This window comes from Aythya marila, assembly GCF_965140915.1.
Source record: "Aythya marila genome assembly, chromosome: 30".
NCBI lineage: Eukaryota > Metazoa > Chordata > Aves > Anseriformes > Anatidae > Aythya > Aythya marila.
The window spans coordinates 1,405,144-1,415,735 of record NC_139071.1 but is presented as its reverse complement, the minus strand read 5'-3'; the positions used below and the strand labels follow the sequence as shown (position 1 = coordinate 1,415,735).

Sequence of the window (10,592 nt, the reverse complement as noted above, 5' to 3'; positions counted from 1 at the left end):
TCCTGGCGGTTGGGGAGCCGGGGGTGGGTGAGGGACGGGTCCCAGGCTCTTCTTTTAGGGGCACGGCCACCTCCGAGCACCTCAGGGTGCAGGGAGAGGCCGGCGAGGACACGAGGAGGTGCCACAGGAACAGAGAGCACATGGACACGACGTCTGGCAACACTGCTGCAGGTTTATTCCCGCAGCTTGGAGGTTTCGCTAAAAAAGGGAGGAAAGGAACACAGCTCCAGGGACAGCCCCGGCTACAAACCAGCGCAAGGATCCCAGCCCCGACCCTGCCTGGGGAACAGGGGGGCAGGGAGCAACCTGCCCCCAAAAAGCCTCCGGCAGCCCCACAAGTCCACGGTGAATGCAGGGAGAGGGACGGGGAGCACAAAGAGGACGTTTCAGGGCAGTCCCGGCCCCAATCCTTGCTGTCAGCAGTCCTGGCTGCACCGGGGCCTGGGGTTTGGGGAAAGGAGCAGCCAGCAAAGTCCCGGCGGCCCTCGGTGGCCCTGCTGTCCCCAAAGGGGTGGCCGAGAGGCAAACACCAGCCCCGGGGCCTCAGGCGAAGATGGTTTCCTCCCGCCTCTTCTTGGTGAGGATGGTGCCAGGCTTGTGCTGGGCGTCGGGGTGGTTGGCCAGCTCGGGGGGGCAGGAGGAGACGGGGCTCTCCAGGATGGCCTGCTTCAGGTCGTAGAAGACGGTGGAGTCCTCCTTGGTGAGGAAGGTGATGGCCACGCCGCTCTTCCCCGCCCGGCCCGTCCGCCCGATGCGGTGGATGTAATCTGCAGGGGGGTGGGAGAGTCAGGCAGGGCCACCCCACCCCGTACCCCAATCCTCCAAAAAAAATGAACCATCGTAGCCAAAACCAGGCCTCGGACTCACCCTCGATGTTCTTGGCCATGTCGTAGTTGACGACCATGGAGACGTCGTGGATGTCGATCCCGCGGCCGGCCACGTCCGTGGCCACCAGGATGTCCTTGGCCCCAGCCTTCAGGTTGGAGAGGGCGAACTCTCGCTGCTCCTGCCCTTTGCCGCCGTGCAGGGTGCAGGCGTTGTACTGCAGGACGAGAAGGGGGTCAGCAGGAGGTGGAAATGGGGACTGGGAGGACTGGAGGGGAGCTGGGGGGTGTCCATGCTCCCATGGCTCTGCCACGGTGTGGAGGATCACGCAGGGACACCAGGGACAGGACTGGGTCAAAGCCCTGTGATGATTTGGCCCCAAGACAAATCACTGGGACCTGTGGGGCCTGGGGACAGCACCACAAAATGCAAAAGCTTCTGGTTGAGGGATGAAGAGAGGGGGACAGGCTGTGGGACGACAACCGCTGCCAAAGGGTGAGGCCCCCACTCACCCCCATCTTCTCCAGCGACTTCGCCAGCACGTCGCAGCCCTTCTTCTGGTTGACAAAAATGATGATGGGCGGGTCGAAGCCCTGCTCCAGAATGGCTAACAGCTTCTTCCTGTTGGGAGGAGGAGAGTTAGGCACGGAGGGAGAAGCTGCAGTGCCCCCGAGAGCCATTCCGCTCTCCAGGATCCCACATTCCCCCCCTCCACGGAGCTCTCTCGCCCTGAAAACACCCCCAACCCCTCTGAGCCCCCTCCTCTCCGCACCTCTTCTCCGACTCCGACATGAGGAAGACCTTCTGCTCCACCCGCTCGTGCGGCTTGCCGGCGGAGCCGATGTAGACCACGGCCGGGCGGCGGAGGTAGCTGCGGGCCAGGCGCTCCACGGCCGGCGGCATGGTGGCCGTGAACATCACGGTCTGCGAGGGATCAGAGCAGTGAGCAGAGGCCCCGTGGGGTGGGAACGCAGCCCCCGCTCTCTCATCCCGGTCCCCAAAGCCCCCAAATTGTCCCTTCTCCACCCCGCAGCCTGGTGGAAGCACCCTAAATTCCGCCCCGGGCTCCTGCCCGCACCCACCTGCCTGTACTTGTGCTTCCCCGACTCGAAGTTGGCCAGCATCTTCTCAGGGTCCTCGGCCTCGTCTGTGTCGGGTTTCTGGTTGGTGACGGGCATGTGCTCCAGGATCTTCTGCACGTCGGGCTCGAAGCCCATGTCGATCATGCGGTCCGCCTCGTCCAGCACCACGTAGGTGCAGCGGCTCAGCACCAGGTAGCGGTTCTCCAGCACGTCGATCAGACGCCCCGGCGTGGCGATGACAATCTGGGGGCCAGAGGGTTGATGTCCACGGCCTGGTTGGGACCTGGCCCCTACGGGGGGGCTGGCGGTGGCCCCAGAGCCCCCCACAGGACCCTGCGGGGCCTCCTGACCCTCACCTCGCAGCCCATGCGCAGGCGGAAGCCTTGGTCCTCGCGGGAGATCCCTCCGATCACGGCCACCGTGCGGATGCCCAGCGGCTTCCCAAATTTGATGGTCTCCTCCTCGATCTGCTGGGCCAGCTCTCGAGTAGGGGCCAAGATGATGGCGTAGGGACCTTGGTCCGACTCCTCGATCCTGCGAGCAGGAAGGATACGGCCATGGGGATGCACTGACCCCCTCCGCAGCATCCCCGTGCCCCGTCCCACCTCATTGTCCCCGTGCCCCATCCCACCTCGTCCCCGTGCCCTGTTCCACCCCGTCCCCGTGCCCCCCGTGCCACCCACCGGTCGATTTTGGGCAGGGTCGTGATCCAGACGAGCAGGGGGATGAGGAATGCCGCCGTTTTGCCGCTGCCTGTCTCAGCCACGCCGATGATGTCGCGGTTCTGCAGGCCGATGGGGATGGCCTGGCGCTGGATGGGGGTGGGCTCCTGCAGAGGGGAGAGGCAGGTTTGGGAGCAGAACTTCCCCTTTGCATGGATCACCCCAAAAAAAGTGTCAGGAGCACCAATCCTGCGAGCCAGCTCCCCACGAGAGCCGCCGGGGTCTGCCAGCAGCAGCCCCTGCTCCCCGCGCCCACCTTGTAGCCGCACTTGTCGATGACCTCCAGGATGTGGGGAGGGAGGGAGGAGTCCTTCCAGGAGCGGATGGGGTTGGGGATTTTGCCCCCTTTGGTGGTGATGCTGTAATCCTCGCGGAAAATCCGCCAGTCCCTGTCTGTCATCTCGTCCAGCTTCTTCTGGGACCAGTGGCGGTCGTCCCAGCGCTGCTTGGCCTCCTTCTTCCGCAGCTTCCGCAGCCGGGCCCTGAGTGGGGGGCAGAAAAAGGGGACAGGGTTCACCCCGAAACTCTGGGGACACGGGATTTGTCCCTCCACCTCCAGAGGGACACGCTGCAGCCCGCTGCCACCCCCCAGCTAAGCGCACTCACTCCTCCTGCTCCTTCTCCTCCAGGGTTCGCCTCTTTTCCATCAGGTCCCCGTAGAAACGTGACTGCTCCCTCTTCTGCTGCTTCAGGTCGATCCCTGCGATGAAGCCCCGGCCCAGCAGCTGCACTTGGTGCCGTTCCTTGTACCTAGGGGAGGGCAGGAACGTTAGGAGGAAGGCTGGGGCTGCCCAGCACCCCCCTGGGGCACCCCAACACCCCCCCGGGGCACCCCCAGGCCCTCACAGGGGGTTGTAGTCAATGGAGGTGTCCTCTGACGCGTCCCACTCGAAGACAAACTTGCGGTCGTTCAAGTGCCGCGTGCGTCTCCGCTTCTTCACCCCTCCCAGGTAGCGCTCCTGCGGGCAGCAGAGCATCAGCAGGGCAGGAACCCGGGCGTTCCGGCCCCAATAACGCCCCCGAGGCCAGCCCCCAAGCGGCACCTTGATGGCGTGGAGCTCTTTGCTCTTGTCTTTCTCCTCCCGGATCTTCTGCCTGCCCTCCTCGTCCTCCGTGCCGTTGGTCTCCCGCTCCATGCGCTCCCGGCGCTCCCTGCGCTCACGCTCCTGGGGGTCTTCTGGGGAGCAGGGGAAGGACCTTAGAGGGGCCCAGCACCCCCCAGCGAGGCTGGGGAGGCTTCCAGGGGGGGTCCCAGCACAGCCCCTTGCACCCAGCAGGCAGGGACGACACCTTACCTAGCATCTTCCTCCCCATTTCCTGGAACTGCTTCCTCTTCTTCCTCTCCTCCTCCAGCAGCCGCTGCCGCTCCTCCACCTCCTGCTGCCGCCGCCGCAAAGCCTCGGCCTCCCGCTCTGCCTTGGACAGGAATTTGGGCTGTGGAAGGAAAAAAAAAAAAGGCTCAAACCTGGCCTGGCCACCCTAGAACACGATGTTTCACTCCAGCCACCCATCCTGTACAGCCGCCACGGCCAGGACTCTGTAGGAACGGAGGGTTCCCCCTCCTACCTTCGCTTCTGCCTCCTCCTCAGCTTTCTTCTTCGCCAGCAGTTCCTCCAAGGACAGGGGCTGGGCCTGAAAACGTGGGGCCAGATCGTTAACAGCCCCTGGGGGGGGCCGTTTCCTTCAGCAGAGGCACCCCGAGCGCTGCAGGAGCTGCGAACCAAGGCCCCGCTCCTCACCTTCTCCTTCTTCAGCGCATTCTCCTCCTCTTCCTCCAATTTCCTTGAGTCCCGCTCCTTCCGGGACTTCGAGTCCTTGCCCCTGCTTGGGGACAAGCTTCCCAGAAAAACAGGAGGGGGGGAGGAAATCAGGCACTGAACACAGCCCCGGGCCCACCCAGTCCCCTCCGATGGGGGAAATCCCCCCAGAGCAGAGCCCAGGACGCTGGCACACCGCAGCAAAGCGGGGCCGCAGCCACCCCAAAACAAGCGGACGCTCACCTGGAGCGCTTCCTGTCCTTATCCCGCCGGTGCCCATCCTTCTCCCGGTCCCGGTCCTTCTTGCCCCGGTCCCGATCTCGGTCTTTGTGCCGGCGGTCCCTGCGGAAGGGGACGGTAACGGTGAGATCCCCGTGTCCAGCTCCTCAGCCCCTCCTGGGGCTCCCACGGACCCCCGAGGGGGGAGAACGGTTCGCTAAGAGGCTCCCGGGGCTCACCTATCTACCGACTTGGAGCGGGAACGAGAGCGGGAGCGGCTGCCTCGCCTCCTGTCCCGGGACCGGTGCCGTTTCCTATCCTTGCCGGGGGACCCCTTGCGGTCCCGGTCGCGGTCCCTGTCCCGGTCGCGGTCCCTGTCCGGGGACCGGGAGCGTTTCCTCTCCTCCTTGACGGGCGACGCGTCCCGGTCCTTCTTGTCCGCCACTTCTCCAGCCATCTGCGGGACGGGGGCTCAGCGGGGGTCGCCGGGGGGGGACACCGAGAACCGGGCAGAACCGGGGACCGGGGGCACAACCGGGGGCCGGGGACCGGGCAAAACCGGGAGCCGGGGGGGGACCCGGGACTGGGCAAAACCGGGGATCGGGCAGAACCAGGGTCCGGGGGGGACCAGGGGGCACCGGGGGCCGGTGGGGGGGGGCACCGGGAGTGAACCGGGAGTTGAGGGGAGGGCACCGGGGAGAACCGGGGGTCGTGGGGGGGCACCGGGGAGAACCGGGGGTCGTGGGGGGGCACCGGGGACTAGGCCCTGCCTGCGAGCCCGGCTCGGGAAAGGGAACAGCAGGGTCCTGCAGCCTCCCCCCGGTCCCGGGAGGATCCCCGGGGCCTTCCTGCGTGTCCCCGTCCCCCCCCCGCCAGCCCCGGCCCCGTCTCACCGCCGCAGGCCTCAGCTCCGCCGCGCAGCCACCGCCGCCATAGCCGCCGCCGAGCGCCGCGGGGCACGCCGGGAAAGCGAGTCCCGGGGACTGCAACTCCCAGCAGCCCGCGCAGCGAACCCCCCGCAAACGGACTACAACTCCCAGCAGCCCCCGCGGCCTCCCCGTTCCTGTACCCTCAGGCCTAGGCCGGCCCTGCGCTGGCCCAGGGATCCCCCAGCGGCCCAAATCCGTCCAGTTGATTATTTTATCAATTAATAAAAGCCTCACGTTGATTGTTTTATCAATTAATAAAGTCTTACATTGATTATTTTATCAATTAATAAAAGCCTCACATTGATGGTGTTATCAATAAGTCTCACATTGGTTGTTTTCTCTCTTAATAAAAAAATCTCACATTGATTATTTTATCACTTAACAAGTCTCGCATTGATTATCAATTAATAAAAGCCTCACATTGGTTATTTTATCACTTCATAAAAGTCTCACTTTGATTATTTTGTCCTTGGTGCCGACCTAACCTGGCACCCCGAGCCCCAGCCCCACAAATTATCGGCCACCTTTTAAAGCCCACAGCTCATTAGGGTGCCCCAAGGCCCAATTTCAACCTGTGCAGGGATTACAAGCAATCATAATTAGTCTTTGCGTTAGAATTGAACCCAAACACGGTTTCAATTAAAATGTAACACCACAACGTGAGCTTGTGATGATTCTGACCTAGAAACCTCGTGGACCTGTAATAATGAATCAGCAATTACTAGTGATGATGTTTTTGATGGTCTGGAACTCCGGAACCTTAGATTGAGTTGTTAATAACGTGAATTACCAAAGATAGCATAATTTCATTCATCCTGGTCCTACACGCTGTAGTCTACAGAGCAATGGCTGGCCAAGCACTAATAACAACTGGGAAATACGCAGACCTGACAACGTATATGCATGGATAGGTCACAATCCCTTCTGGACAATCCAATTAAGCCCAACACGCCTAATAAAATTCCATTGTTCTTCCAACCCGTGGTGCTGGCTGCCAACAGCGCAATGACTCCTGGCAGAGCCGGCGACGAGCGGCTCAGCGCCGGGGAGCCTCCTGCCGCAGCGGGCAGGCGCCTGCACCGCAGCACGCCTTGCTCCCCAGACACTTCCATCTCCAAAATTTAATATTTTAACTTTCTACGCAGCCACGGGGTGACGTAGTAAGCACCAAGTGTCTGACCCCGCTGCAGGAAGGCCAAGTTGTTGGGTGGATTTTTATGAAGGCTTTACACGTCTCCATGTGGTGGCAGGAGACCTGGACAGGGCAGGATTTGTGCTGGGCTGGGAGTCCACGGCAGCCTCAAATAGTGCAGCCAGAGCCCCCAGGACGGCCTCAATCAGCACAAAAAAAACAAGAGACTTGGGTAAGGGACTGACCCTAGAGGATACAAAGCCGGCAACAACCACCCCAGGGTCGGTTTCTCGTGCCCACCTGTGCATCTATGCCAAATATAAAGCAAATTGTGCTCTGCTCTCCCAAACAGACCCAGGGACTGGCAGCTGCCTCCACACCCCATAGCAGGGATCAGCCCCAGAGGCTCCATCCATGAGCAACGTGCCCTGCTCCCTGGTGCCGTACTGATAAAACCCCAAAATAAAACGTGTGTGTACCTACAAGTGAATAATTGTAACTGAACATTGACTTTATTGGCAACGTTTTTATAAAAAGGAAAAAAAAAAATAAAGAAAAAAAGCCTCTGTGTCCTTGGGTATTATAGAATCCCACAGACCCACTACTGTGGCACACCCCAAAAACTCCACTGCTCCATGCGAGCCCCACAACCAGCACAGCATCCAGCCCCAACCCCCTAACCCTACAATTACCCCCCCCACCGTCACCTCCCCATCCCCAAGCTGTCCCCTTGCTGGGGGACCAGGTAGAGCCATGGGGCAGCAGGAGACCCCTATAGGGACCCTTATGGGGTACACGAGGCTGCCCCACAGTGCCCAGGCAGAGCCCTGGCCCAGCCCAGGGCGGGGGGGCCACACAGCTCCAGGACTCCCACCCCACCCCAGGGACTTTACCCTGGGACACCCTACGTCACCACCCATGGGTGACAGCGCAGCCAGCTGCTGGCATCACGTCACCTTTCCCTGCTGGCACCCCAGGAAGGACCCTGCCCTGGGGAGTGCCACGGCTGAACCCCCCCCCCCCACCAAAACACAGCACCAGGCACCTACTGCACGTGGGTAGTTGTTATATTTTTTTTTCCCGATAATAAATAAGCTTTTTAATAACACTGAACATTGAACAGAGTCACCCCAAGAGACAGTCTATAAAACAGCCGCCCCCTCCCCGGAGCCCCGCTCCCCACACTGGGGCTGGAGGGAGAGGGGGGGGCCACCCCGAGGCATCTCGGGGCCAAGCAGCAGATGAGGGATGGGGCAGAGCCGGACACCAACTGGGCATTCAAAGAAAAAAAAAAAAAGGATGAGTCCGTAGATGAATCCCGCTGGGCCGGGGGCTCGGGAGCAGCCACCGAGCAAGGTCCCTCCCCAGGTGTCCCCCCCCCAAACCCCACACACACACACGGCAGCTCTGGGGGGGCTGCCCCCCAGCCCCGGGGCCCCAGCACGCACTGGTGGGGGAAGCGGTGTGATGGGAGGGCGGCGAGCACCCCATCCTCCTCGGGGGGGGGGGCACCGCAGCCCCATTTGGCCCCCAGCCTGTCCCAGGCACTGGGGGCTCAGCGAGGAGGTAGGGGGGGAAGAAATCCCTTTGTGTCCCCCCCCCTCACATGACGGAGCAGCTTTTTGCCTTCTCCTTCTTGAAGGCGGAGGAGATGAGCTCGGAGCGGCTGGGCAGGTGCAGGAGTCTCTTGGAGAGGCTTCGTGCGGGGCTTTTGGGGGGCTGCGGGGGGGCTTTGCTGAGGCAGATGCTGGACACGGTCCGGAAGATGCTGTGGACGCTTTTCTCCGAGGTGAAGGCCGAGCACTCCAGGTAGCTCTCGGCTCCCAGCTGCTTGGCCATGGCGCAGCCCTGCAACCCAACGGGGCGTCAGGCCGGCACAGCACCCCAAAAACACCCCCCGCAACCCCATCCCAGCGCCCCCCCCCCGACCTGCTCGTAGGAGATGGGTGCCTGCTTCTGATGGGAGAGCTCCATCAGCGTGCTCAGGTCCGTCCTCAGGTCTGTCTTGCAGCCGATGAGCAGCACCCGCGTGCTGGGGCAGTAATCCAGGATCTCCGTCTTCCACTGCGGGGCACGGAGCTGCCATCGGTTGAGGGAACCCCAGGGTAACCCCAAAACGCCCCCCCCCCCATTTTCTAGGACATAGGGAAGCAGGGGAAGAAGGCACCCACGGGGACCGGGTGCCCCCCACCTTCTTGGTTGCGCTGTCCAGGGTTTCGGGGCGGCTGATGTCGAAGCAGAGCAGGACGGCGTCCGAGTCGCTGTAGCAGAGGGGCCGCACGTTGTCATAGTAGGGGGAACCTGCGAGGAGAAGGGGGTGTCACCGCACTGCCACCCCCCCCTCCGAGGAGCCAGGACCCCCGGACACATAGGGCAGCTCATCAAGGGGCTGAACCTCCCCCGTTCTGGGGGGGCCACAAGCAGTCCTAGAGGGTTTCCTTCCCAAAAAATGCCGCCGGTGCTCCCCCCCACCCCACTAAAATCCCCATCGCCCCTAACGAGGCAGCAGCAAACGGATCCCGCGGCATTTATATAACGGCCCTGCAGCAGCCGGGGGTGTGGGGGGGGGCCAGCCAGGACCGGGGAGGGAGGGGGGGTGGCTGCCACCCCCACGGGGTCCCCAGGGAGCCAAGGCCACCAGCGCCATGCGGGGGGACAGCCGGGGGAGGGGGTTGCGGGGGTGGCAGGGTGCTCCCTCGGGATATGGGGGAGGCCGGGGTGCCCCCCCCCTTGTGTTGTGTCCCCCCCCCTCCCCATCCCGACCCCAAAAGGCCTCGGAGGGGTTTTGCAGCCCAGACGCTCCGTGCGCGGAATAGCAAAGAGGCTGCGCCAGCGCATCGCCATGGCAACGCAGGGATGGCGGGTGGTGGGGACCCCCCCCTTCAACCGGGGGGGGGGACACTGCAGCACCAGGCTGTCCCGCAACCCCCCCCACACAGCCTGGACACCCCCCCCCATGGCCCTTTGGGGATGCCCAGGGGGAGGGAGATGCCGGGACCCACCGTTATCCCCCCCCCCCCAAAATCCCCCCAGGGATGATGTGTGGGGGGGGCTCTGGACCTGGAGGGGGGGTCCTATGGGTGCTCAGCACCCCCCCAAGCAGGACCCAGCCCTGCCTTTCCCCCACCCTATGTCAGTGCCTTCCCACTGAGCCAGCCCCCAGGGGACCCCCCCAAAATCCCTCAGCCCCCAAAATTAGGGCACCCCCCAGCCAGCCCCCCCCCCGGTATCCCCCCCCCCCCAAACCGCAGCATCCCCACTGCGGGGCTGCCTCTGCCGCAGCCCCTTCTGCCGCCCCCCCCACCCCATTTTCACCCCCCCCAGCCTCAAAACCTCCCTCCCCCCCAAAAAAAAAAGCCCCCCCCACCGGGGCCGGAGCTGCCCCCGCTCCGCAGCGCTCCCCCCCGGTACACCCCATCTCCCGGTACCGGAGGAGCATTTATCACCCCCCCACCCCCCCCCCCGGTACATGACCGCCCCCTCCCGGTACCGGAGGTGTCCCAGAGGCTCAGCTCCACCCGCTGCTCCTCGCTGACCAGGCAGGCCGTGTAGTTCTCGAACACGGTGGGCACGTACGTCTGCAACGGCACCGGCACCGGCACGGTCAGCGCCCGGTAAACGGTGCCCGGTAAACGGTGCCCGGTAAACGGTGCGAGGCTCACCTCGGGGTAGCAGTCCTTGGCCAGCACCTGCAGCATGGCCGTTTTGCCGCACTGCACGTCGCCCACCAGCACCAGCTTGCACCGAGCCGGTGCCGCCGCCGGTGGCCTCCGTTCCCGCATGGTGGCGGCGGCAGCGCGAGCGGAGCCCACCGCGCTCCAGCCCGCCCGCCAACCCCTCGCCCGAGCCGCCGCAGCGCCTTTATATACCCCCGCCGCCCGCCGCGCCCCGCCCACGGCGGCTCCCGCTAGCCAATCGCTGTGGAG

At 63.6% G+C, this 10,592-nt stretch overlaps 2 protein-coding genes across 3 annotated transcripts; both read right to left on the bottom strand.

Annotated features, from left to right (window-relative positions):
• Positions 1-152: 152 nt before the first annotated feature.
• Positions 153-5,580, bottom strand: DDX23 (DEAD-box helicase 23). Of its 2 annotated transcripts, none has more exons than XM_082781386.1 (17): positions 5,499-5,580; positions 4,845-5,062; positions 4,630-4,728; positions 4,369-4,465; positions 4,196-4,261; positions 3,925-4,063; positions 3,673-3,806; positions 3,476-3,588; positions 3,236-3,379; positions 2,886-3,111; positions 2,591-2,736; positions 2,264-2,441; positions 1,908-2,150; positions 1,598-1,749; positions 1,338-1,446; positions 868-1,042; positions 153-767 (listed from the first exon to the last, which is right to left on the bottom strand). In XM_082781386.1, the coding sequence occupies exons 2-17, from the start codon at positions 5,060-5,062 to the stop codon at positions 544-546; spliced, it is 2,463 nt and encodes an 820-aa protein (XP_082637512.1). In that variant the 5' UTR covers positions 5,499-5,580; the 3' UTR covers positions 153-543. The 2 variants fall into 2 exon arrangements, with proteins under 2 accessions (XP_082637512.1, XP_082637513.1); XM_082781387.1 differs by having other exon boundaries at positions 3,673-3,803.
• A 1,807-nt stretch (positions 5,581-7,387) lies between these two features.
• Positions 7,388-10,491, bottom strand: RND1 (Rho family GTPase 1). Its single transcript, XM_082781421.1, has 5 exons — positions 10,329-10,491; positions 10,157-10,244; positions 8,858-8,967; positions 8,596-8,730; positions 7,388-8,514 (listed from the first exon to the last, which is right to left on the bottom strand). Exons 1-5 carry the CDS (start codon positions 10,446-10,448, stop codon positions 8,269-8,271), a joined length of 699 nt encoding a protein of 232 aa, XP_082637547.1. The 5' UTR covers positions 10,449-10,491; the 3' UTR covers positions 7,388-8,268.
• Positions 10,492-10,592: the final 101 nt, after the last annotated feature.

What these genes read in the sequence shown, in the direction of transcription:
- DDX23 (XM_082781386.1), bottom strand. Translation starts at nt 5,062, where the DNA reads ATGGCTGGAGAAGTGGCGGACAAGAAGGACCGGGACGCGTCGCCCGTC. An exon ending in ATGCGCTGAAGAAGGAGAAG is followed by an intron (nt 4,262 to 4,368) that starts GTGAGGAGCGGG and finishes CCACGTTTTCAG; the next exon opens with GCCCAGCCCCTGTCCTTGGA. An exon ending in TCCATTGACTACAACCCCCT is followed by an intron (nt 3,380 to 3,475) that starts GTGAGGGCCTGG and finishes GCCCTCCCCTAG; the next exon opens with GTACAAGGAACGGCACCAAG.
- RND1 (XM_082781421.1), bottom strand. Translation starts at nt 10,448, where the DNA reads ATGCGGGAACGGAGGCCACCGGCGGCGGCACCGGCTCGGTGCAAGCTG. An exon ending in CCAAGGACTGCTACCCCGAG is followed by an intron (nt 10,245 to 10,328) that starts GTGAGCCTCGCA and finishes GTGCCGTTGCAG; the next exon opens with ACGTACGTGCCCACCGTGTT. An exon ending in TGGACAGCGCAACCAAGAAG is followed by an intron (nt 8,731 to 8,857) that starts GTGGGGGGCACC and finishes CGTGCCCCGCAG; the next exon opens with TGGAAGACGGAGATCCTGGA.